Source organism: Drosophila obscura, unplaced genomic scaffold (genome assembly GCF_018151105.1).
Source record: "Drosophila obscura isolate BZ-5 IFL unplaced genomic scaffold, ASM1815110v1 contig_150, whole genome shotgun sequence".
Classification (NCBI taxonomy): Eukaryota; Metazoa; Arthropoda; class Insecta; order Diptera; family Drosophilidae; genus Drosophila; species Drosophila obscura.
This window is the reverse complement of record NW_024542736.1, coordinates 2,100,309-2,126,829: the sequence shown is the minus strand read 5'-3', so window position 1 is coordinate 2,126,829 and position 26,521 is coordinate 2,100,309. Positions and strand designations below refer to the sequence as shown.

The 26,521-nt window shown below is 51.9% G+C and overlaps 2 protein-coding genes across 2 annotated transcripts in view; both read right to left on the bottom strand.

The window, feature by feature from the left end:
* Nucleotides 1-174: 174 nt before the first annotated feature.
* On the bottom strand, nucleotides 175-1,638 carry LOC111073652 (26S proteasome regulatory subunit 8-like). Its single transcript, XM_022366114.2, has 2 exons — nucleotides 1,369-1,638; nucleotides 175-1,303 (listed from the first exon to the last, which is right to left on the bottom strand). The coding sequence occupies exons 1-2, from the start codon at nucleotides 1,532-1,534 to the stop codon at nucleotides 252-254; spliced, it is 1,218 nt and encodes a 405-aa protein (XP_022221806.1). The 5' UTR covers nucleotides 1,535-1,638; the 3' UTR covers nucleotides 175-251.
* A 2,125-nt stretch (nucleotides 1,639-3,763) lies between these two features.
* LOC111064659 (mucin-19) overlaps nucleotides 3,764-26,521 on the bottom strand; it is a 41,973-nt gene continuing 19,215 nt past the window's right edge. Inside the window, 8 exon segments of the mRNA XM_022356323.2 lie at nucleotides 3,764-5,606; nucleotides 5,678-6,228; nucleotides 6,231-7,151; nucleotides 7,182-8,667; nucleotides 8,698-13,573; nucleotides 13,652-13,906; nucleotides 13,971-14,168; nucleotides 15,546-15,584. Of these exon segments, the coding sequence (XP_022212015.2) occupies nucleotides 5,504-5,606; nucleotides 5,678-6,228; nucleotides 6,231-7,151; nucleotides 7,182-8,667; nucleotides 8,698-13,573; nucleotides 13,652-13,906; nucleotides 13,971-14,168; nucleotides 15,546-15,584 (8,429 nt within the window). The 3' untranslated portion in view covers nucleotides 3,764-5,503.

Here is a 26,521-nt window from a genome sequence, read left to right as displayed (position 1 = left end):
ATGGTTAACGTGACACGGCACGCACGTACCATGCCACCGTTTGACCGGTACGTTTGAATACCTGTAACGGAATTCCGGCTCAAGGCGAAATAATTCGACTAATTAATTAATTAATGGATATCCTGTGCTTCCATTAAATGAAGTTACCGATACCTGAGGAAATATACCTAGGCATTTCTCTCTCCAAAGTATTTATTATGTGTTATTATGTGGTATGGTAAACTAGTATAATATTCGGACTACAGGCTGAATTACTTCCAGAACTTCTTGACGGACATGTTCTTCTCCGTGTCCTTTTGCATCACCTTGGAGACGGCCATCTCAAAGTCTTCCTGGGTGACGTGCACGCGGCGCTCGCGAAGAGCATACATTCCGGCCTCGGTGCAGACGCCCTTGACCTCAGCCCCGGAGGCGCCTGACATCAGCTCGGCAATCTTGCGCAGGTTAATGCCACGGGTTAGGTTCATCTTGCGCGAGTGGATCTTGAGGATGTCGAGGCGAGCCTCCTCGTTGGGTGGCGGAAACTCGATCTTGCGGTCGACGCGGCCGGGACGAAGCAAAGCCTGATCGAGGACGTCGATGCGATTGGTGGCCATGATCACCTTGATGTTCTTGGTGGCCTCGAAACCGTCCAGCTGGTTTAGCAGCTCCAGCATGGTGCGCTGCACCTCAGAGTCGCCCCTGCCGGTGTCCAGGCGAGCCGAGCCAATCGAGTCGATCTCGTCCATGAAGATAATAGACGGAGCGTGCTCGCGCGCCATCACGAACAGCTCACGCACCATGCGCGATCCCTCGCCGATGAACTTCTGCACCAGCTCCGATCCGGAGACGCGTATGAAGGTGCACTCGGTGTGGTGGGCCACGGCGCGTGCCAGCAGGGTCTTTCCGGTGCCGGGAGGCCCGTACAGAAGCACGCCCTTGGGCTGCGCGATGCCGAGGGCGTCAAAGAGCTCTGGATGCTTGATGGGCAACTCGATCACCTCCTTGATCTCCTTAATCTGCTTGTCCAGGCCCCCGACCATCTCGTAAGTGGAGTCTGGAACCTTCTCGACCAGCATCAGCGACACCAGCGGATCCACCTTGCTCGGCAGGATCTTGTGCAGAGTGTAGCTTTCGTTGCGCAGCGCCACGCGGCAGCTGGGCACCACGTCCTTGATGTTGATGTTCTTGTCCACATCCACCACGTACTTGCCCTCAGGGTGCACCTTCACCAGCACCTTGTTCTTGTCCATTGGCTTCACCACCTCGGCCACGTAGCTGCCCTGCTCCTGCAGCAGCTGCAGTTCCTCGCGCAGAAGGCGCACTATCGTGGAGGATCAGGAATCAGTGTCTGTACTAGGAAACATACCTTAGAACTGGACTACTCACCCTTTGCATTGAGCTCGTTTCGCTGGGCCTGAAGGCGTCGCAAATTGGCGTTCTTTTCGGCAACGGTAAACTGAAGCTCGGAAATCTTTTGCAAAAAGTACGATTCAAATCCCTGGCCTTTGCCGGTGCCGCCAGAAGCAGCGATAAGCCCAATATCAACATCCATCTTCACTCCAAAGTTCGAATCGAATTGTACTATTTTTTTTTTTTTTGGTATTTAATCGCTGCCGCGAAATTTGATGGTCGCACGACGATGAAGCCTAGTACTCAGAACGAAAAACTGTTTGCTAGCAAACAGATGTCATATATTTTTCGAGCGACCAGTGGTGTGACCAGAGGTGTGCACTGCATTCCGAACGGTTACACTGCTCATACCGCTGCTTGGTTTTGTTTAAAGTTAACAAAATGCACTTCTTCGGCTGGGACTGTTCTTTCCCAGGCATATCCTGGGCTCCCCAATATTTTATTGGCAAGGTAATGTGTCTGACTATCAGCAGCAGCAGATGGCGACGCCTCCCGTGCCGACCACCGTGAAGACAAACTGTTTTGAAAGCAATATTTGTTTTATATTTATGAAAATTAATAAAAATATAATATTATAATATACATAAAATTGTCCTTTATATAATGCTGCATTAATTAGATTCTATTTGTCTTCATTATTTAAATATTTCATTTGGTTTTTTGTTCTCTAATTGCAATGTTTGCTTCGTGTTTGCTGGCAAAAGATATCAAACTTATATCTTTTTCGAGGTTGCTCGAAACATACCAAAAAAACAAGCAAATACTTCTAATACTTTTCCAGTATATACCGACCTTTTTTTTTGTTGATCTGAGTACTGCCTTCCTTACAGAGCCTAGAAAACACTTTTTGCCGTAAAACGAATATCAGCCCTGATTCTGTTCGCTAGGTGTTTTTTTCGATCTGAGTACTAGACTTAAATTTGTATTTCCATAGCCAGGGCGGAAAACCAGGGCGGCGATCAAACGAGACTTAACCCCCTTAACACCTCTTTATTTAAAAAGTCGAGCACACTTTATTAAACCGCGGAATATAATACTTTTTATTTAGGATCCTTGTAGCTCCATCCTCCTCTTTACTTAAAAAACAATATGAACATGAACATGAACATGAACATGAACATGAACATATGAACAATAATTTCACCTGTAATGCGTAAAATATGTTAAAGTTATATAAATTTCGTGGAAATATTAAATACCCCTCTGGTCGACAATGGGTTAACGTTCGATTTTATTGATTGAAATCGTATTGCATAATTTTGATATTCGGTTTAATATTACTAGCTAGTTAGCCCACTCAGCCCTAAGCAAGTAATTTCATTCGATAGATACATCCATTTTCTACAAGATTAGCTAGTTTATAAAACTCCTGTTTATTGCATTTTTTCCATAATAAGGTTCAAACAAGAACGGCCAAAGCATAAAACGAAAATGTTGACTAAATGGGACATCAGTGTTGCTGGTCAACCAAGTATCTTCTCTGCGTATTGACTTTTGTATACCCTATTTCCTTTAATTTCTGTTAAATTTGTTGTTCCAAGCTGCTTTAAAACAGTAATATTGTATTTTTCTTAGATTGAGATGTTTTTTACCTATTAATGCATATGTTTTGTTTATTATATATACATTTAGCCCGGTTCTGATACCTATTATTGGAACCCGTGAGCTGGAAAATTTCGTTAATATCTTGAAAACAGACTCTGAGTAGTTTCTGCATTAATTGGAGCCTGAAATTACAAACAATATCTCAAGTCCATAATATCCATTTTCCTAAGGTATGCAGATTGTTGCTCATTCCGTGCCAAAGTTGCACAACAATGCTGCTAATTCATTTCCCAATGTTGCTGAAATTTTTCCCATACAAATTTTGAAAACCCACCAAACGAATTGAGAGCGAATAACGCGTATTACGATATTTTGGTACCCTAAATGGAGGTTGGCGGTCATTTTGAAAATTATCTTAAGATATTGAAAAATAAATATTTTATTTGATTTGTTTTTTCGGTGATGTCCAGTGTGACTGGAACCTCACATATATTTCAAATATTAAGGTTCAAACAAAAAAAACATAAAAGAAATGTGACGTCGTATTGTGGCGTTGCCAGACTCGAGCAATTCGTAGTTGCTGCGGGCTGCCATACCATGATATTTTGTGATATGAAATTCGTCAATTTTAATATTCAGTTTAATATTACTTGATAGTTAGCCCTCTCAGTCCTAAGAAAATAATTTTATCCAATTCCTAAATGAATTTGGTTTAGGATTGGCTTTAGTTTTGAGAACTCTTTTTCACTGATATTCAGTTTAATATTACTATCTAGTTGGCCTACTGGTCCTACTGATTTCTTGATTTAAATTAAACAGTATATTGTACATTTCAATAAAAAGCGTTGTATTTATTTATTAGATTACAAAGAAAAGCTTGCATATAAATTATGATAAGGTATGGAAACACAAGAGCTGTTCTTAAAAGACATATCAAATAAATAAGATCTAAATTAAAATTTATTTATTTATTTTTAAAATTAAATACTTACGACTACAACTATATTTAGAGATTATATAAATCTAATTGATGTTCGTGATTATTCAGCGTTATTCGAACGCTATTGGGTTTCACAGCGTATTTCTAGAGCTCAAGTGACTGAAAATTCAAATTTGTTGTTCTACTATTCTACTACGACGACGACGATGACGACCAATTTGTAAGTATCAGCGCGGCATGCTGATAGTTTAAAAAAATAGTTTACAAAGTTAACTGCTACATTAATGTTTTTGTTTTTTTTTTTTTTGTTTGATTTTCAGTCAGTCGAGCAATAGCGATAGCCGACAGTTTGTTCGTTTCCATATTTTAGTTTCCGTCTTCAGTTGATCTAAAAAATTCTATGTAGACTAAAATTGTTACTGGCCGGGTCCACAAATCGCAAGCAAATGCATTGAAGCAAAGTACAAAAATTGATTTCAATCCGTTAAAACTATGCAATTCGTGGTTCGCTTTGTAAAAATTGCTATAAAAACTAGTTCGTTCGTTTCTCCATTTTACACGTATTGTATATAAAAGTATAAAAGCTTGGAATAGTTCATAGAAGATTTCTCAATTTCTCAATTTCTCAATTCAATTCAACTGATCTGATCATCTGATTTGATCTCATTGTGCGCGTGTTACAGGCGGATTTCGTTGTTCTTGCAACAAAAGAAGACTAGAAGCAACAATTATACACAAAAAAATAATAATGTTTAAAATAAAGTGACTAAAATACTATAAAAGCGCATTGAAGAGAAGTGTGTGTGTGTGTGGTGTGACAATATTGCTATTCATTGTTAAATAAACAAACAAAAAGAAACGGTTGTTCAGTAGCCAAATGCCGTGGGTCCTGGTCTGGTCTCTTCGTAACGCCATTGATTGTGTGTGGTGCTGGAAAGCGCCAGAAGTACAGTACTCGTATCTGGGTGGGTGGGGGTGCTGCTATCTGATTGGGGGTGTTGGTTCTGCTTTTGCTTTTGCTTTGTGTTTGAGAGTCTCCTGAAAGCGATTTGTATATGGCGGCGGGCACAATGAACGACTTTACAAGGCACGCGCGACGTTGGTTTTTGCTACTTTATAGGCTGCTGTCACTAGGGCGGGGGTTACAAATACAAATACAAAATACAAAATACAAATACAAAATACATAAGTAATTCGTTTTAAGTGAGCGCGTTCTAAATTAATTGCACCTATACTATGTATACAGTACAATATCACTGTTTGCTTCGTCACCATAACCTAATCCGAAACAAATTGGCGTAATTCAATTGAAAGAGTGCGAATATCCGGCGAACCAAAGTTACTATATTCCTATTGCATATCTGATCTGATCTGATCGATCCGATCTGATACTGATACTGATCCTCCATTAGTTTTGGCACCTAGGTATACATACGTTCTGATAAGGTTCTGATTCTGATTCTGATTCTCATTCGGTTGTAAGCCTGGTACTGGTTCTGGTTCTGGTTCTATTGCTATTTGGGTGCAATCTGGGTCGGTTGGTTCGTCTGTTTGTGATGTGATTGTTTGTCTGCAGTGCTTAAACATTAGTTAAAATTATATTTAGTGAGCATGGCTGTTGGTGGTTCATCTCTTGCGGCCCGCCGCAGTGGTGGCCATTATTTGCTGCATAGTTGGGCCGGGAATGCACTGCTGTGGATTGCACTGCATCTTGCCATCGCCGCCGCAACTGGAATGGTGGCATAGAATATTGGGAATTAGAACCAATTCAGGGAGCAGCTAGAGCTCTGTTATACTCACGTGCAGCGCATGCATGGACCGCTCTTCGACTCGATCATCTGGCCAACCTTGTACGTGCGGTTGTCCATGAGGCAACCCATATTGCTCACAGAGTCGCTGTGGGCCATGGCTGTTATTACCGGGGGCAGAGGTGTGCTGGTGGTGGTTGTGCTCGTCGTTATGTTGAGCACGGCGGCCATGGAGACGGGACACTCGTAGCGCGGGCAGCAGAAGCCGGAGATGGGCTCCTCGTGGCAGCCGGCAATCGGTGGCGGGCACGACTGCTGCAGACAGATGATGTCGCTCCTGAAGCAGAAGCAGAAGTCGCAGGGATCGTCACGTGGAATTTGCTGGGCTGAAACGTAAAGTTTGCCTGCGTAGCGACAGGTGCCAGGACCGAACACATCCTCGTCGTCGTACTCGTCCTCGTACTCGGGCGCGTGTCCGTAGGGCGGGTGTGTGATGGGACTGGCTGCTGTCGTGGACGATGTGGCGCTGGCGGTGGTGCTGCTTGGTGCCTCAGTGCTCTGCTTGGCCGTGGAGGAGGCCTCGGTGGCCTCGGTTGCCTCGGTTACTCTTCCTCGCCCACGCGATCGTCGATGACGGGACTCTTGGTGGAGCTGGGCAGGTGCGCGAAGAGTGGGTGCATTGTGGTAATGAGTGTGGCGAGATCTGCTTGCTCCGTGGCAGCTTCCTCGCTGGCGGAGGTCTCGGCCGATGTCTCGTCCTGGGCAGCAGGCGTGGTCGTGCTCTGTGGCAGCTCTGAGACCACTGCGGGCACTTCAGCATCAGTTTCGGGCTCCTCGGTTTCGGGCTTCTTGTCTGCCTCTTCGCCCGTCTCCTCCGACTCCTTGTCCTCGTCCTCCTTCGCGGGCACCTCTGTGACTGGGGCATGATCCTCCTCGGATTCAACCGACTCGTCGCCCTCCTCAGCGGAGTCCAAGCTTGGCTTGACAGCTGGAGCTGCAGTGGTCCTGTCCGATGGCGGCAGTTCTGTGGACTTCTCGGGCACTTCCTTGTCCTTCTCCAGCTCCAGCTCGGGTGCTGCTGTCTCGGGCACAATATCAGCCTCCGTGACGGCGGCTTCCGCTGGGGTTTCCTCTGTGGCTGCAGCCGGAGCGGCAGTGGGTGGCTTCAGTTTGGCATCAGCTGGAGACTGATCTGTGGTCTCCTCAGCAGCGCCAGCAGCTGGCTCGGTACTTTCCTCTCCCACATCTTCCGAGACAGGAGGCTCGCTGCTGGACTCCACTTCGTGATCCACAGGGGCGACTGTGACTGGACTGCTGTCATCCTCGGCAGCCGGAGAGGCTGTCTGCGACATGACATCTTCCATGGGCTTCGTGTCGATCTCCTCGGCAGAGGGCACATCGACTGGAGCAGCAGCAGTAGTAGCATCAGTTTCAGGCACGGCTGGCGCAGCAGTTGAGGAATCAAGTGGCGCCTCCGGCTGCTCCTGCTCTGCCTCGGAAGTGGGCGATGCTGTGGAGATATCAATGGGTGTCTTGGCATCGTCCTGGGCGGTGCCAGTCTCCTCCTTCTCGTCGGTAGGTGGCGACACAGTGCTGGCTGTCGTATCCTTGGTGTCGTCATGCTTAGCGTCGGACACAGCTGGGCTGGCAACGGTGGTGACGTCGAGCTCATCCTCTGGTGTGCTGGCCTCTGCCTTGACGGACGTGGCTGCTGTGGTCGTTGGTTGCTCAGATTCGTCCACAGAGGGCGCGGATGTCGCGGCAGCTGTCTCATCGGTTGGCTGTTCGTCGGACGCATCGGTGGGCGGCTTTGTGCTGGACTCCACTTCCTGTTCATCCACAGAGGGCTCCTTTTCGGTTGGTTCCTGGCCGTCTGTGGCTGGAGTAGCGCTGGGCGTGAGGTCTTCATCGGACTCCTTGGTGGGGGCCACACTGGTAGAGTCCGCAGAGGGCTCCTTCTCGGTTGGTTCCTTGCCGTCTGTGGCTGGAGTAGCGCTGGGCGTGAGGTCTTCATCGGACTCCTTGGTGGGGGCCACAGTTGTGGACTCCACAGAGGGCTCCTTCTCGGATGTTTCCTTGATGCCAGTGGCTGGAGTAGCGCTGGGCGTGAGCTCTTCATCTTGCTCCTTGACGGGGGCAACAGTGGTGGACTCGGACTTGTCCTCCTCCTCCTTTTCGATGTCCTCAGCAGATGGGACAGAGGTGGCCGATGGGACATCTTCATCGCCCAGCTGCGGCACTTCGGTTGATGCGTCGCTATCCCCGTCCTTGGCCGGTTTCTCCGTCTCGGCATCTGTGACGGGCTCCTGTTCCGTGGCTGGCGATGGAGTTGTGGCTGCATGCAGCTTCTTCGTATCGACGCCTTCGGCAGCTGCTGGAGAGCTGGCAGTGATACCAATGGCGGCTTCGGTGCTTTCCTCATCCTCCGCGGAAGTGGAGGGCTTCTTCTCGTCGGTTGGGACTGAAGCATCCTCTTCAGCGGCGGGAGCAGCGCTGGTGACTGTGTCAGCATCAGCATCAGACTCAGATGGCAGTTCAGTTGACGTTTCGGGTGTCTCTTCCACTGGTGCCTGGGCAGTCGATGAGGGCTGCTTGTCTTCGGGCTGCTCAGCAGCCTGGGACTCGGTGGATGGAACGACTTCGTCACTGGCTTCGGTGGATTCCTCTTTAGGAGCGGCAGTTGTGGCAGGGATTTTATCTTCGGGCTGGCCTCCAATCTTATCCTCGGGCGTTGGCAGCTTCGTTGGCTGCTCAGTGGACTGCTCCTGCTCTGTTGGCTTCTGCTCATCGATTGGCTTCTGCTCATCGGTTGGCTTCTGCTCATCGATTGGCTTCTGCTCATCGATTGGCTTCTGCTCATCGATTGGCTTCTGCTCATCGATTGGCTTCTCTTCCTCGGTTGGCTTCGCATCCGCCTTGGAGACGGGGCCAATGGTGGTGATATCCGAATCAATATCAGCAGTTGGCACCGAGGTGACGGCCGGTTCCTTATCGTCCAGGCTGGGAGCAGCAGTCGTTTCACGCTCCAGCTCTGTGGATGGCTCAGTGGATGATGGCAGGACATCCTCTGGCGTTTCCTGGGGCAGTTTTGGCACTTCGGGCGTCTCCTCGGCGGCAGAAGGTGCTGCTGTTGTTGTTGTTGTGGCAGCAGCAGCAGAGGTATCCTCCTCTTCCTCCGTAGACGTTGTCGGGCCTTCCGGCTTCTCCTCGGCCTCCTGGGATGGCGTCTTAGCGGTGGTTACACTGTCATCTTCGAATTCTTCTTCGGTTGCTGGCGATGTGGCAGCTGAGGGGCTGGCAGTGGAGGCTTCAGTGGCCGACTCCTTCTCTACATCTTCGCCTGCGGGCAGTGGTGCCTTTTCGTCAGCGGGTTGCTCAGTGCGATCTTCGTCAGAGACAGGAGCAGCAGTTGCATCTGGTGTCTCATCCGCGTGCTCAGGCGCGGGAGTAACGCCCACTGCGGGCGTCTTTTCATCAGAAGGCGCAGCAGCTGTTGTGGCAGCCACATCAACTTCGGCAGATTCCTTGCGTTCGTCAGTGGCGGGAGTTGCCGTCGATTGCTCAGCGGACTCGTCCTTATCGCCAGCAGCAGCAGCAGCAGCAGCAGGGGGTGCAGGAGTGGTGGTACGATCAGATTCAGGCTCGATCTCAGCAGACGGTTTCTGTTCACTTTCGTCCTTGGACGGAATGTCAGTAGTGGCGGTCGCCGCTTCGTCAGAAGTGTCTCCAATTGACGGGGCAGCTGTGGCAGTCTCCTCTTCTGGCTCGGCTCCAAGCAGCGTCTTTTCTGTGCTTTCTGGGGTCTGATCTTCATCCGAAGAAGACTCAGCAGCAGCAGCAGGAGCTGGAGTGGTAGTGGCCTCGCTCTCGATTCCCTGGCCGGAGACTGTCGCGATCGGTGACTCATCCGAGGTGTCCTTCTCGCCCTCAGAACTTGGTTCAGTGGTTGCCACATCATCCCTGGCTGGCTCCTTGCCTGGCTCCTTGGCGATTTCTGCCTCTGTGGTCGACTCCGCATCGGCAGGCTGCGTCTCTGGCTGGCTGGCTGCTGGTGCTCTGGTGGGCAATGGTGGTGCCTTTTTGTCATCGTCTCCGGCAATCGGCGATCGCTCAGTCGTGGCTGGCAGGGCATCATCATCATCCGAACTATCTTCGGCGGAAGTGGAGGGTTCCTTTTCATCGGACACCTGCGTTGGTGCAACTGTTGTGAATCTGTCCAAGTCTTCGATTTCCTGCTCAACGGTTGAGCTCGTGGATGGCTCGGGAATCTTGTCGGTCTTTGGCGTCTGAGTCGACGACTCCTCAGATTCTGGCGCGTGCACTTCAGTGGAGGACTCTGTGGACTCTTCCTCGGATATAGCAGTGGTGGCTGGGGTTCCTGCTTCAGCATCGCCATCGGTAACTGGCGGCTTAGCTCCAAGAATGGGAGACTCTTCGGATTCTGTGGGTTTCTCCTCAGATTCTGTGGGTTTCTCTTCCGATTCAGTGTGTTTCTTCTCATCAATTGGCTTCTCCTCCTCAGTCGTGATGGGAGCTGTGGTTGTGGCTGTCGATTCATCGCCTGTCTCCTTTTGGCTGTCATCTGCAAACTGAGGCGGGGTTGTGGCCTCTTCTGGAGACGGCTTCTTGGTGGCCTCAGCCGTGGTCGGCTGCTCTGTGGCTGGGACAGTCTCAGCTTCTCCTTGTGGCTCCTTCTGCTCTGCATCCGTGGGCGTGGGCTTGGGCTCGGGTTCCTTGTCCAGGGGCTTCTGTTTGTGTTGATCTTCCTCGATTTCGGGCGTGGCTGTGGCTGGCTCCTCTGCTGCATTGGCTGTGGAGGACTCAACCTCCTCCTCCGGCTGAGTGGGCGACACCTGTGGCACCTCCTCATCGGGCTTGACGTGGGACAGTGGCTGCTCGGTGATGCCAGTGGGCATGATGACATCCTTGGGTATTTCCTCGGTGCTGGCGTCCTCGTCGATCCTGTCCAGAGGCTTGGCAGTCGTGTCCTTCTCCTCGCTCTCGTCGCAAATGTAAGTTGGGCAGCAGCCAGCGTGCAGCTCGGAGGAGAGCACGCACTTCTCGCGGTTCGCGGGCTCCTTGCACTCCATTTGCTGGCAGGACACCAGGCTGCTGATGCACTGGCAGGACACGTCGCAGGGCGCGGTCGCGGGCACAACGGTGTTGTTGGCATACGTCTTGCCCTCCACCAGGCAGTCGCCCTCTCCGGGAATGGCAGCGGGCAGGTCCATGTCGGGCAGTGGCTCTGACGAGCTCTGATCTTCGGCACCGGGCGCCACGGTGGTCTGCTCCGCTGCGAAGTCGTCGCGGCTGACAGCTGGCACTGTGGTTGGCTGCTCTGCACTGGGCGAGACGCTGCTGGACTGTACCTCTTCGGGCAGCGGAGTGGTCGTGGAATCTTCTGGTTTCGATGGCTCCTGCTTGATGGCCGTCTCTGTGGCATCTTCGGCACTTGGTAGCTCTGTGGAGTCCTTCTCTTCTGCACTTGGCACCTCGGTGGAGTCCTTCTCTCCGACAGGCGGCAGGTAGGCTGAGGTCGGCTTGTCCGTGGACACCTCTCCGGCTTCCACTGGAAGGCTTGTGGTTTGTGGCTGGACGTCGAGGATGGGTGGCACAACGTCGGACTTGGCTGGCGCTGCATCGGTGCTTGTCTCCTCCTGCTCCTGCTCGTCCTGAGCCTTGTCTGTGGTCTCTTCCGGCTGCTGCTGCTCGTCAAGTGGCGTGCTGGTCGATCCCTCGATGTCGGCCTCCTCCGCTTCCGTGGATGATTCTCCGACAGGCTTCTCGGCGGACACTGGCTTGGCTGTGCCGGTCTTGAAGACATCTTCGGCCGGACTGTCTGTGGATGCGTCCACAGCACCTTCGGTGACCTTCTCGTCGCTCTCGGCAGTGGGCAGAATGGTGGCAGTCTCGTCCTGCTCGCCAGCGGGTGCGGGTGCGGGTGCACTGGTGGATGTGCCAGTGGCAGGTTCGGCGTCCTTTTCGGACGCAGCCTGGACTGCTTCGGTGGATGAGGCGATCGGGGTGGCAGCTGTGGAGCCTTCTTCTGCTGTCTCCGTGACTGGCTCCTCGTCCTGTTCTGCTGTCAGCTCAGTTGAGTCATCGATCTGGTCGGACTTGGGTGTGGTCTGCTTGACAATCTCCTCCTCCTCCTCCTCCGCACTGGCACTGACCTCCTTGGCTGGAGTGGTTGGTCCGGCAGTCTCCTCCTCGGCGGATGTTTTGTCGGCTGGGGTCGTGGCCTGGCTAACTTCTCCCTCGGCGGAGGTATCCGCGGACGGAGTTGTGGGCTGGGCAATGTCCTCAACGCCTTCACTGCTTGTGGGCTCGGCAGGTGTGGCAGTGGCAGCGGCATTGTCAATGTCCTTCTCACCCTCACCCAGAGGAGCGGGAGTTGTCGCCTTGGCAATCTCCTCCTCCGATGGCGTGGTTCCCTTAACGATCTCCTCTTCTCCCTCGCCGCTTGCCTCTTCCGTGGATTCGGTGGGCTTGGCAGGTTCAGCATCTTCACCCTCCACCACTGCGGGTGTGGGCTTGGCTTCCTCTTCCTCAGAGCTTCCTGCTGGAGCGGGTGTGGGCTTGACCTCTTCCTCTTCTTCTGTGCTGTCTGCTGGAGCAGATGTTGGCTTGGCTTCCTCATCCTCAGAGCTTCCTGCTGGAGCAGATGTTGGCTTGGCTTCCTCTTCTTCACCGCTTCCTGCTGCAGAGGGTGTGGGTTTGATCTCCTCTTCCTCGCCGCTTCCCTCTGGAGCTGGCGTGGCCTTCGCCTCTTCATCTTCTTCTGCGCTTTCCGCTGGAGCAGCTGTGGGCTTGGCCTCCTCATCTTCTGAGCTTGTTGGCTTGGCGTCATCCTTCTTGGCACCTCCCTCAGGAGCAGCTGTTGGCTTGGCTTCCTCCGTTTGAGTGCCTTCCTCGGGAGCTGGGGTTGGCTTGGCTTCCTCCTGCTCGCCGCTGCCCTCCTCAGCGGGTGTGGGCTTGGCCTCTTCCTGTTCGTCGCTCGATCCCTCGGCAGGGGCAGCAGTGACATCTGCATCGGCGGCGGTCGGAGCCGAGGTGGTGACCTTGCCGATCTCTGCCTCGGGACTGGCCTTGGCTGGCGCCGGAGAGGTGACCCTAACGATCTCCTCCTCCTCCTCCTCCTCCTCCTGGGTGCTGTCCTGCTCGACGGGCTTCGTGGGCTTCGAAACATCCTCCTCGCCGCTTCCCTCGGGCTCTGGCGTGGTGACAATCTTAACGATGTCCTCCTGCTCCTCCTGCTCCACTTCGCCGCTGGCCTCGGTGGCGCTTTCGGTGGATGAGGCGCCGGTGGCTGCCTCAGTCGAGCTGGACGACAGATCGATCCTGGAGTCGGACGCAATGCCGGCGGTGGAGCTCTCGGGCGTGGCCCGCACTGGGGCAACTGTGGTCGTCTCCTCGTCGTCAACTTCGCCGCTGCCATCCTCCAGTGCTGGAATCTCAGTGGCCGCCGCCGCCGCCTCCTTGTCCTGGTCCTTTTCCTCGTCGTCAATGTGCTCCTGCAGATCCACATCCTCCTTGGGGATCTCGCCATGGATGTCCTTGGCGGGCGCGGAGGTTGAGGTCTCCGGCGTGGTGAGCTCCAGCTCCACAATCTCCGTGGTGGCGCTGTCATCCTCGCAAATGTAGTTGTTGGGACAGCACTCGCCCTCGGCGGCTGGCATGGCCCGGCAGGAGGTGCCGTTGGCCGCCATCATCGGCATCTTGCAGTCCTGCACGGCGCAGACCATGTGGCCGCGCATGCAGTAGCAGTGCTCGCAGGCATCCTTGCCCCTGATCGAGGCGCCGTCCGCGTAGATGTCGTCGTTGAAGATGCAGTCGGTCGACTCCGATGGCGTCATGGTGGTGGGCAGGATGAAGCCGGTGGTGGGACGCTCCGTGGTCGTCGTGCTGGTGGTGGACGTCTCAATAAAGTCCAGCTCGTTCTCGTGATCTGCAAGAGGGGGATGGGAATGTGTTTAGTGGGAGTGGGAGGCACAGGCACAGGCCAGGGCCAGTGCGTGCCACTTACCGCAACTGTAGCGCACGGGGCAGCAGGATCCCTTGTTGTAGATGGGCAGGCAGCCGTCCACGTGGAGGGTGCACTCCTGCATGACGCACTTGGTCTGGTTGTTGATGCAGTAGCACAGCTCGCAGGGCCTGTTGGGATTCGAGGGCACCTGGGCGCCCTCCGGGTAGAACTTCTCCTCGATGCTGCAGCCGAACTTCTCCGGGATGCTCAGCTCGGTGCCCGGCTCGGGTGTGTGGTAGGGCACATCCACAGGAACTGTTTAGGGGGGTTAGGGGGTTAGTACAAATGCTGGGCTACCGGGCTCGGTGCTGGGACTCACCCTCTGGACAGGTGATGATGGGACAGCACTGATCCTCCCGCTTCTCCACAATGCAATCGTGGCCAATGGGCTTGGTGAAGGGGCAGACGCGCAGGTAGCACATCAGCATGCGGTTGTGGCAGGTGCAGTTCAGACACGGCTCATTGGTCATGATGCGATCGCCCTCGTTGTAGTGCGCATAGTTGTAGTAGCAGCCCTCTGCAAGCAGACCAACAAAGAGAGAGAGAGAGAGAGAGGCTCACATTACCATTACTGCTGCTCGGATCTGGAGCGCTGCCTGGGAACAGCAGCAGCCGCCCAAACAATGCCTCTCCCCATGATGCCACCCCCCCCCCACCCCGGTTCACTGGCTAATAAATTCCAGCCATTAGTTATGCATGCATGCAGGCCAAATCAAGCTCCCAGCTCCCAGCTCCAGTTGCAGTGGGAGTGGGGCCGGGACAATGTATGCCACTGTGTCGCCAGGGCCATAAATAAGGCTTAGCGCCAGCCAGCCAGCCAGCTGTCATAATACGTGCAGCCATAGACAATTTTTATTGCTCATCAGCGTCGTTAAACAAAAGTCAAGTGCCAGCGGTGCGATGCGGTGCGGTGCGGTGTCGTGTCTTAAAATATGCGCACGTCTGTCACAGTCCCAATGTCCGCTGTCCGCTGTTCGCTGTCCGCTGTTCGCTGTCCGCTGTCCGTCGCCGGTTGTCCGCTGTCTGTGCCTGACTGGCTGCCTAATTTAGTGACGTCCACCCGCAATAAATTCAACATCACATCATTAACACGTTAAGCGCGCCAGACCCGCGTGCCCGCGTGCCCGTACCCCGCCTCAGAGCCGAGCTACTCCGAGCTCAGCGTTGAGCAGGGGGGCCTAGACCATTTTTTGTTGATTGAAATCTTTGGGGTCTCTGGCGCAGTCTCGCTGACGCTCACGTCGCCAACATAACACTCGTAAAAAGGCGGCGCTTACGAGTATTTCTTTATGCTTCAATTTGTTTTCGTATGTGTCGTTTCACACCTCATCTAACTGGTTAATAATGCTGGCTTTATGACAGCGATCAGGTTGCTTCGATTCGATCACTTGCCACCGATTAGCGATCAGCGGCTTAGCTTATGCCTTTTTGGAGCAGACCCATGGAGTTAATTATCCATTAAGGTGGGGCAAAACCCTTTGATGGGAGCCGCAGGGGAGAGATGCCACCTGTCATATGTACGTACGCAGCATGGCATATTATTTAATTAAATGAAACAAATACTCAGATTGGGGTTGGGGGCCCATGAACACCCTTTGTAAGTTCCTTGTCGTTGCGTTCACATGGAAAACAAATTAAACTCGCGGCGTGCCGTAAATCTGGCCCCAGGCATTTATGGCTCGCAGCAATCTGATACTCTTCATTATTATGCCACAGCGTAATCATCATAAAACGAATCTAGATGCTGGGATGCTGGGATGCTAGGATGCTAGGATGCTGGGATGCACTTTTTACGAGTATTATGCTGGTGGCAGTGGATCAAAAATGTGGCCTGCCACAGCTGCCGCTTGGAATGGTTGGGAGCTAATCAGGGGAACAGAGACGAGAGACTTACCCGAGTACTGCTGGATCTCCGTGTATTCCTGCAGTGGAGCTGGAATGAGGAATGCGAAAAGAAATGTTTATTATTTAATGAAATGCCATAGTTACATTTGCCGCGATTACGGCACAGTCTTTATGATGGCCATATCCGTTAGCCATGACCATAATAAATTAATTTATCTATTGCAGCCGAATGCCTCGAATGGCGGGCCTCTAATTGTGGCTGCATGCAATTGAAATTAGGCCCCGGACATGGCTGCGGAGTGGAGCTGCGTAGGCCCACCACTCCACCACTCCAGCACTCCGCCACTTCTGTTGATAGGCCGTGTCCGTCCTGATAACAGGGAACCAACCAAGTGCCGCTGGCCAGCCAAATTGCAACAGCAGCAGCAGCAGCATCAGCAGCAAACAGTTTGGCTTTGTGTGCGTGCAACGTGTTATTACCACATAATCAAAATGCAGGCGGGCAGGGCAGGGCAGCAACATCATCCAGCCAGCCAACCAGTAAGCCAGAAAAAAATGGCACGTAGTCGATTCTGAGCCGAGGCCTGAGCTGCCTGCGTGTGTCCCACACTGGGACTTGGTCTGGCCCCCTGGTAAAATGGCTCAAACAAATTGTTTAAGCTGACAGTTGGCCAGCAAGGCGAGTGCTGCTGCTGTTCTACGAGGTTCAGGCTTCCACTTGTTGCTGCGGTGGCGTCTATGAGCCACATGCCAGCAGCCAGCAGCCAGCAACATGCAACAAAAGGACGGCTTGGCGCACGGGCAGAAATGATTTGACAAATTGCATTTTTATGAATTGCTGCTGCTGCTGGCGGCTTGGCAGCTTTGCGGCTTTGATTAATTGCGTCCAGTTGAAGGGTTGACAATTTTGCGCATATTTCACATTCGAATTTGAATTTCCGCATACTTGTGTGCCTGGGGGGGCCCCCTAGGCGGATGACTTGCGGGATGCACATTTAAATGAACGTCTGGCCCATACAATTTGGCAAAAAATTGCAGGCGAAGCAACAATGAAAATTCTAACGGCAAGTGCTCATAAGCATGTTAGAATTTGGTGCAGGTCCAGGTGCAGGTCCAGGTCCAGGCCCACAGTCAGAGTGCAGGCAGGCCATAGAACTGGTCAGCAGCAAATCAGAGTAGCAATTTCAATTCGTGGCCAACGAACGACGTCTCCATCTCCCCCTCCCCCTCTCTCTCTCTCTCTCTCCCCTGTCTCTTTCTTGCAACTAACGGATGTAAATTACATTTTATGCGGTAAGAACAACCACACGACCGAACCTGGCAACGCATAAAAATTCACACATTAACTGTTAAGGATTGTCGGCGCAGCAGCAGGTGGAGATGGAGATGGATGCGAGTCAGAGGCGGAGCCGCAGCCGAGAGGAGAGGAGAGCCTCCACTTGACTGAACTGAACTCAAGCCTGTGGAAGGCAGTGTGAAGAATTTGGCTGCAGAGTTGGCAATGGGAGTCAATCATGCGGACGGTTCGCAGTCCGAGACACAAACCCAGACCCAGAGCCAGAGCCAGAGCTAGACTCGCGCACGACGACGACAACTCCCCAGTTGCCGGGACTGGGACTGCGACTGGGACTGGGACGGGACCGCCTTGTAATGCAAACTTATGCAACAATTTTTGTGCCTGTGCCTGTGCAAGTGCAACAACTAAAACAAGCCACAAACAACATCATCATTACGATTATTATGATGATGATGATGATGATCGGGGCGACGCATGAGCTGTTGTTGCTGTTGTTGTTACTCTTAATGCTGCTGCTGCTGTTGTTGCTGTTGCTGCTGTTGCTCTGCTCTTGCTGCTGTCGTGGATGATGATGATGATGATGATGGTGGTGGTACACATCAAACATGGTCGTGTCGGTCCAACAAACAGAAGTCAGTCAGTCAGTTAGTCAGCCAAAGTCGCTCTTGTCTTGTTGTTGTTGTGGCTGGTGTTGATGTGGATCCAGCTACAACTTGCCCGGCTCTGCATCGTGTAGTACACTTGGGCAGCAGAGGCAGCGGCAGCGGCAGCAGCAGCAGCAGCAGCAGCGGTCGAAGCCCAAGTTAAAGCCAAGTTCTGCTGTTGGCTGTTGGCTGTAGCTCGGTTTTGCTCTTACTCTTTGCTGTTGCTCCCGCTACCGCTCCCGCTCGAGTCGTGCATTTTGTTTATTCTAGGAAAGCGCGCGCGCATTCGCCCCCCCCCCTGATCGTACTCCATTGCCATGGCCATGGCTGGCTGCTTGGTCTGAGTCGCTGCGACTGCGGCAAGTTGAAGTTGAATGACCCGTCGCGCATGTGTGCAAAAATGTGTACACAAACCATAAAATACAAGCCACAAGCACTGGCACTGGCACTGGCAGCTTTACTTGCATAAGTAGGCCTAGGTGCTGTGGTGCTTTGGTGCCTTGGTGCTGTAGCTGTAACCGTGGCTGGACCAGAGTCACATAGTCGCAGGCTCAGAGCCAAGCCAAGCCGAGACCCAGGCACGCCTTTTGCTGGTTACGCTTTATTATTTAGTGCTGTGGGTGGACTCGCCAGTGGAAGTTTTCCCCCCCCCAAAAAAAAGTATACTCCTTGGCAGCATTACTTTCTTCTACTCTCCTCACCTCCACCTCTCGCTCTCTCTCCCACTTGGGTTCTACTCTGCCGCTCGATGCGGAAACGCAGGCGATGGAAAATATTTGCCATGCCACAAATATTTCAAAGATTACTAAATAAACACAAATCTTCGCCAGTCTGTTGTCCCCAAATGCGTTTGTCGTTGCCTTCTCACTTCTCTCTTCTTCCTTTTTGTTTTTTGTTTTTTACCGCTATTCGCAGCTGCAACAGGCGACAACTTAACCACACCCACCTCCACCTCCAGCTTCAGCTTCAGCTTCAGCTCCAACTGCAGGCGAGAGCCAGACGCAGCGTCGGATCAGGCTCTGTGGCCTGTGGCCTGTGGCGTGGCCGTTTCTCACTCTGTTTGGTTTGTTTTTGGTGTGACCGGGAAGAGTATTTCTTTCTTTTCTATATTTATCTAGCTTCTAATTAGATGCAGCTAAAACAATGCCCCGGGCAGACGAGCAATAAATCGATCTATAATTGCGATTCCCAGTAAAGGCAAAAGCGAGAACCGAGATCCGAGAACGGGGCAGCAGCCACAAGGAAGCCACGAAGCAGCCACGAAGCAGCCACTAGGCAGCAGGAGCATGCAAATTTTTAATGGACTTTTGTTGGGCAAAACAATTTCCATTTTCTATGGCCTTGATCACATAATTTCCATAATGCCGAGTAGATCAATATGGAGTGAGCGACAAGCTAAACAACAACACAGACAGACAGAGAGAGAGAGAGAGAGCACAGACTTCCGACCCATGCCCATGCCCATGCCCAGGCCCAGACCCACGTCCTCTGCCTCTCCACAGCCCGGTATCATGTCCATGCATCAACGCTGAAAGCAGCCGCCAGGCAAGAGGCAAAACAGCAACAGGCAGGAGGCAACAGGCAGAAGGCAGGAGGCGCCCTAACAATGCAACTGCAACTGGAAGCATCGGGGGCCGCACAGCAAATGAATTTGCGAGTAATTTAACATGATTATGTCGGCGACAAGGTAGCAATGTAGACATCGAAGCTGCTGCTGCTGCTGCTGATGCTCCTTCTGCTGCTGCTGCTACCCAAATTGGACGCAGTTGCGCAAGGCTAAGGCTGCTTGCACGGGGAGCCAAGGCATTGGTCTAGGGCGCTACCTTGGCGTGACGCTGTGTTTTATTACTGGACTGATGCTAGAGCCTAGGCCATGATTCGTTCTAAGTAAATTATGCCCGATGGTCATGATGGTCATGATGTGGATGGGGCCCCATCCCAGCCATGAAATTGCACCAGTCGAAGGCTGTTCTGCTCTGTTCTGTTCTGTTCTGGTTGCTGCTGTGCCGTGCATATATGAAACAATTACCGAGGCATGGGTAATATCAGAGGAGGCCTGCACCTAGGCCCGCACAATCCTGCCTGTCTATATGTGGACATTGTAATTGCAGGCCCGACTCCAGACCAGACTACGACTACGACTACGACTCGAACTCCTCGAGCTCATCTCATATGCATATTTATGGCTGCCTGCTCGGGCAATGTCATTAGAGAGTCAGTGTCCGTTTGTCCGTTTGTCTGTTTGTCAGTTTGTCAGGTTGGGGCAAACTTTTCGCTACCCGCTCCTGACTGCTTAATAGATAATAATGAGGCCCAAGTCGGCTGGCAGCTGGCCTTGGGGCGCTGTAATTAAGCAGTTAAAGGAGGGGCCGGGTCGCCTCGCCTCGCCTCGCCAGCAATTCTTTCCCACAGTCCGTGGTCGGAGCCCTAGAGTTTTACGAGCATGTGTCCTGTCTTTGATTTGTTTTGATGGCCTTTGCATGGCTTTAATGAATCCTCTCCAAACCATCCATGTTCCCACCCCCCCCGTTCAGCAATCAATCTGTCCGACAGTCGGCTCCCCCCGACTCGGGGCTAATCACAGACTTGGCATTCGCATTTCACTCCACTGGCCCAGCTCTACTTTGATCTGTTCTCTCTGTTCTGCTCTGCTGTTCTGTTCCGTTCTGTTTTGCTGGCAAATATATCATAATTTTGTTTGCGCAATTTTAGACAGTCCCAAGACGGAGGCCTGGACAGCGGGGATGCTGCTCCATGCAGCTCCTCCTTGGTCTGCATTCAATTATTACACCGCTAGCTGTTATTGATAACAGCGCATTGATTACAGCAATTGCCGAAATAACAGACAAGACAGCCAGGGAGCCAGCCAGGGAGCCAGCCAGTCCAACGGCAGATTGCGATGCAGATTGAGACTCAGATTGTTGCTGCTGCTGCTGCTGCTGCTGCTGCAGGAGCTGCAGTCGGGGCCTGACAAGTGATGGATGCATCCATGGCCCGGCCCCGGCAATCAGCAGCAGCGGCAGGCGGCAGGCGGCAGGAGGTGCCTCTGCAGCAACAAGTTTTCCACGGCGCATGCGTAACTGTTTATTAATTTGAGTGGAAGATGGAGAAAGAGCAGCAGCTCCACTCCACTCCACTCTCTCACGCTGGAAGTCCTGACTGGGGAGCGCGCGATTCAATTAAGTGCTCGCGGAACGCATCCATGTGGCATTCTAAGCGCTAATTGCTCACCGCCGCCGCCGCCGCCGCCGCATTTTGTTTCCCGTCTGCTGCTGTCTCCAGCTTGTACTCGATTTGTATCTCTCTTTCTTTCTTTCTCCTCCCACGCCAGGGCTCATGGCATTCGCCTAATGATTGGACAGTGCAGATAGTGCAGCGCAGAAGAAGAAGACTGCTGTAGAATGTTGCGTGTTGGCTAGGACAGGACGGGACAGGACAGGAAAGACCTGGCCAAAAGCCGTAAAATTCAATGGCCCAGTGCTCGCACACACACACACACACACGAGCAGACCAGAACAGACCCGACCGTACATCATGTGCAAAAGATCAGCAAAGCGATAATTATACAAAGTATTAGTTCAAGTGAGAGCCCAGAGCCGAGCAGAGCCGAGCCTGTCTCTGACTTGGCATGACCCAAAGCTCTAGCTGGAGCTGTAGCTTGTAGCTTGTAGCTGGAGCCATGGACTGTCTGTGGTTGCCATGCGTAAAGGTGCCAGCCGGAGAGTTGATTGAACCCACTCAGGCATTAGAATGGGAGTTGGGCCTGGGCCTGGGCACAGGGCTAGGGTTACACAATTGAAAGACGCTGCTCCCAGGCAGCGGGCAAGTCATTGCACCTGTGATAGAGATCTCTCGCTCTCTCGCTTTGTCTCTCTTCTAATTACCATTCCTTGGCTTAGCAAAACCTTCGTCTAAATAGTGTCAAAATGAATTCTAACACGCCAACCCCAGCAGCAGCAGCAGCAGCAACAGCACAGCACCAGCAGCAGCAGGTCCCAGTTTCAGTTCCAGTTGCCTGCTCGGCCTCTGGCGAACCGAAAACATTTGGCACTGGTCAAGCTCTGCAGACGGTAGCCGTCTTCGCGTTTGTCTTGTCTTGGCCCGTGGGTCTCCTCCATCATTGTCTTGTCTTGTTAGCGTGCCCTGCCGTGCCGTGCCGTGCCGTGCCGCGCCTTGCCTTGCCGGCAGTAGCTCTCTTAGACAGCGATTAGTGGCCAGTTGTGGCGCCAGGGTGAATGTCTAAGTGAGATGCGAAATGCATTTCCAATTGCCGGCAAATGCCGCAGAAAGAACCAAAGAACCAAAGAAAAAAAGAAGAACCCTTCTACAACATCCTATCATAAACTCTAATTAGCAGGGGAGCCCACAGACCGACAGACCCACCGAATTGGGTCAGAATGAGCTGCTGCTGCTGCTGCTCTGCTAATTGCCATAAATATGAATAAAAGCCGCAAATGTTTGCCATTTAATTAACATTTCGAACACGTTTTCGGAGCGGCAACGTGTTATACAAATCAAAATTAGCATACGAGTATTCACGCCGAGTGGAGCGCTGAGAAATTGCATAAAACGTCGAACCAAAAATAGACATTCCCCCGGCGACACAGTCCACGTTCACGACGACAAGTTCAAGTTCAATGACATCGAATAACAATAGGGAAATAGCATACATAATATGAGCTATGATTATGGCATCCACAGCAACAGCAACAGCAACACCACACCAAAGATACAGAGATACAGATACAGAGGTACAGATCTGTGGTGCTGTTGTCTTGATGGGAGATCTGGGCTTACGGGTATATTGTATTACTCAACCTCAGCCAGTCGGCGTTTTGCTCTACTAAACAGCAGCAGCAGCAGCAGCAGCAGCAAAAGATATTCATTTGCATTTCCCGAGCGGGCGGATTGTAGGCTTTGCTTTGTTTTGGTAGATTATTGTGGGCTTCGCTTCTTGCTTCTCTCTTTGCTCTTTTCTTTACTGCTCTGCTCTGCTCTTCTCTTCAAACAGAAATTACAGCAATCATTGAAAACCATTTCATTGTCAAGGTGAAAGGTGGAATGGGGCACACCAAGCGTCGAGGCGTTAATAGCCAAATTGTGTAATTGCAATTGTAATTCCATTTGGTTTTGGCCGAAAAAGCAACGGCTTTGGCTTCAGCTTCGGCTGCTGCTGTGGTTTAAGCCCTGTGTCTGTGGCTACACGTTCCCGTTACACTTCAAATTGCCTGCCAGCTAACCGCAAGCGTATTTACTTAAATGAAATTAGCCCCCGACCTTGTCGCAGGAAGTTGAGAATTTAATGCTGATAAAAATCAAAAGAGCTGCCAGTCGGCCTGCCTCTGCCTGCCTGCCTGCCTCTGCCTGCCTGCCTGCCTTGCCCTGCCCGTGCTCTGCCCGCCCTGCTCTTGCTCTTGCTCAGTGGATTTCCGCCTCCAATTCTGGTTCACACGCTGCTCCGGAGTTCTAACCATTTAATTGGAGAATCAAGTGCAACGGCAACTGCGGCCCTTTGGCGGTCCGTGGTCAATGGCCTCGCCCCCATACAGACTTGGCGGTGGGACTTGCGTGGGCTCGAATCAAAAACCAACTAAGTGGCTCTCCAGCCACCCAGCAGCGTCTGCTGCGGAACATTTAAGCCAAACAAATGTATCTTTTATGAGTGTCTCAAGCTCATGGTCAATTTATCATCCGCGCAGAGACTGCGACACAGCTAGAGTTCACAGCAGACGCAGACGCGGACGCGGCTTTGATTTGGCTTCACACCAACTCAAAACTCAAACTCAGAAAAAAATCTGTAAAGCGCTCTCTGACAAATTGACGAACGACGATGGGCGGTGCGATGCGCTGAGCTGCGAGGCTGGTGGGCTGGGTGGACACAAAACGCAGCCAAACGAAAGGAAAGGAAGGAAGGGAAAGGAAAGGAAAGTCGTCGCGTTGCCGCTTAGCATAAATGCTTATTTATGGCCAAGAACATGGCAGTCGAATGGGGTTGTTGAAATCGCAGTTGGAGTTGGACATTTGGAGTCATGGGGCCTGGGCCTGGGGCCTGGGCCGGGGCGGCATCTAATTGTGTCACCGCCGGTCGAAAGTTTCTCCGCCTCATTGGCCAGCAGCAGCAGTCTCACGTTCGATGGGCGCTGCTTCGTGCGGGCTGTGCTGCGGTTTGCCCCCGCGCTAACCCGCAAGTTCGTGATCTCTAACTCTGCGTACTTGTTCTCTAAGTGGCTATGAAATTCCTTAGCCACGCAGCCAACACATCTTCAGCATCGCCATCATCATCATTGTATCATGATCATCCTCATCATCATCATTCTCATCGCCATATCGGTCAATGGTCAGCGGCTTTGGCCAGTTTATTTGCCAAGCAAACAGCTTCGAAGCGGAGTTCTACAGCGACTTCTACTTCTACTTCATAGCCGTCTCCGACTGGGATGGAGTGCAGACAACAATGTACGGATGGCTATGGCTCTGTGGCTCTGTGGCTCTATGGCTCTGTGGCCCCTAGTGTCAGTATGTTTGCATATATAAAATATTTACGATCGTTGGATCGGCAGCAGCTGCGGCATATGGAGGATGGTAGCCTTCCTGTGGGCAGGCCGTACCGTTTTGGGTGCTATCAACACAACTGATAAGACAAATCCGACTTGCCACTTGACATTGAACCTGCTACACGCCTGGCTCAGGGTCTGAGTCTGGGTCTGGGTCTGTGGCGGTGTCTGTGTCTGTGTCTGGGCCCGAGATGATGGCAAAAATGTTAATTATATGCGCGTGGCTAAGCTGATGACTGGACAACGTTAAATCTTGATTAACGCTGCCTGAGACGATGCTTCAGAGGCTTCTCTGCCTCTGCCTGTGCCTGTGCTGTGGCACAGCTTTAGCTTCAGGCCAGGGCCTGATGACGACGCTGATGCCTGATGCTGACGCTGATGACATCAGCCGAGCCATGCAATTAATATGAAACCATAATGATGTGTACCTCAGAGCCAGAGCCAAAGCCAAAGCCAAAGCCTGGCCAGAAAAGTTCTGCTGGCACGCACAAAACTTTTAAGCCATCGATAGCTCGGATAGCTCGGATGGCTCGGATGGCTCGGATAGCTGGCTGGGGCTCTGCTAATACAAGCTAATTAGGCACAGCGGCAAGTGAACATCGCTTACTTCCGCAAATCTTTATCTTGGGACCTGGGACTGAAGCTGGAGCCGAGAAGGGGGATGGGGATGGAGAGCCATAAAGCGGCGATTTATGTGCGCAATAAACAAAAATATTGAAGATCTTTGCTCGGCGTACTAATGCCTTTGTAATTGGTTATAAATTAAGAAATCACAAAAACAGGCAATGGGGGGGCCAAATAAAATATATATTTGAGATGGCTTGGCAGGTTTACGGAACGGGAAATGGGAGATGGCAGATGGGAGATGATCGCCAAGGTTCAGTGACCATCATCGAGTGGTGTAGGTGTCAATTGGCAAGTCCCAAGTCCCAAGCATGACACACAGGCAATGGGAATCCGAAGAGAACACCTGTTCTGCCTGATCTGTTCTGTTCTCTTGTGTTCCATAATTCTATAATAAGCATGAGAAAAACGAGATACGAACTCACGTTCGAAATTGATTGATGAAAACGCCCCATGAAAATAAGCGAGCCAGCAGGCAGCAGTCAGGCAGCAGTCAGCCAACACAAGACGGAAGGCAGAAAACGGGCAAAATAAAAATAAAAGCAACAAATTGAAATTGCCATCTTCTTCGATTCGTGGCTTATAAAATAATGATAATGTGTTGCGGCTACCGGGATGCCAGGAGGATACACCGCAGCGAACCAAACCCAAACCAAAACCGAAACCAAAACCGTGCCAACGTTCCAACCGACCTTGAGCTTGAATTAAAACTTGAACTTGAGGCATCTCTCTCGCATGGCGATGGCAGTTAAATTGCACAAGTTGCCCCGCGGCTGGGGGGTCTTACGGTTAACTGTTTGATGGCTCTCGGCTGACACGATACTCTTCCGAGTATGATGCCAAAATGTTTTCGATATCTGTCTTAATAGCTGCGCAAACAATTGGCATTTGGATGGAGGGCTTGGAATCGATCGCTCGATCCAAATATTTATGTATGCTGTGTGTGGCTTTTGTTATGACGCAAATGCCACTTGTTGTGAAGTATTTCACTCCGCTGTTAATCATCATCTGTGGAGTCCGAGTCCGAGTCCGCCGGCTGACATTTGTGCTAGTCCTATTGATTTATTGCTGGGCTGAGGCTGAGGCAGAACCAAAGCCAGCCCAGCCAGCCAGCCAGCCACTCACTGCTCGTGTAAGCCCAACTGTTGAGTCATGCGTTAGCTGCCGCCTCATACTCGCTCGTTCATGTATTTATAATGGAACAATTCAATTACCAGGGCATGCTGGGAACCGAGCCGCGGCACCAAGTTCATCAAACTCAAGTGGTGTCGGTACCCGGTACCCAGTACCCGGTACCCCATACCCCATACCACATTCAATCTTCCAATCTTTCAATGGGAATGTGGATGTAGGACTGGGATGGGGTCCATTAGGCCGTTTTGTTGGCTTGTTAGTGTAACAGATTTGTGACTGTGTGTAATAATCAATAAATAGGTGAGAAACCCTGGCGGGGTTTCCAGCAGAATCAATGTTTAAAGCTCCATGGGTGCCCGCTTCTCTCTCTCTCCCTCCCCTCTCTCGCACTCACCATTCACAAAAATTCTTTTCCATTTTATTTTCGTTTTTCGTTCCTCAGATACATTTCCATATGCAGCCCCAGCGACACCAGAGTTTTGGACATGTGTTAATGAAAATTCCCAGAATTCTGAATGCAGCCAGCATCGAGTGTCGGAGTGTCGGAGGGGCGGTGTGGCGGAGTGTCGGAGTGCTGGAGTGGCGGAGTTTTGGTGCCCGAATGTGGGTCAACGAGCTGACTATTGTCGCCTATCGTTTTGACTAGGCCAAATCAGTCAGCGCTGGACACGTTGACGTTGCAGCTGACTCCGGAGCTGGAGTCGTTGCCTGTTTATTGAATGCCCATTAAACAATGGCACGCTGGGTCTGGCTCTGGGTCTGGCTCTGGCTCTGG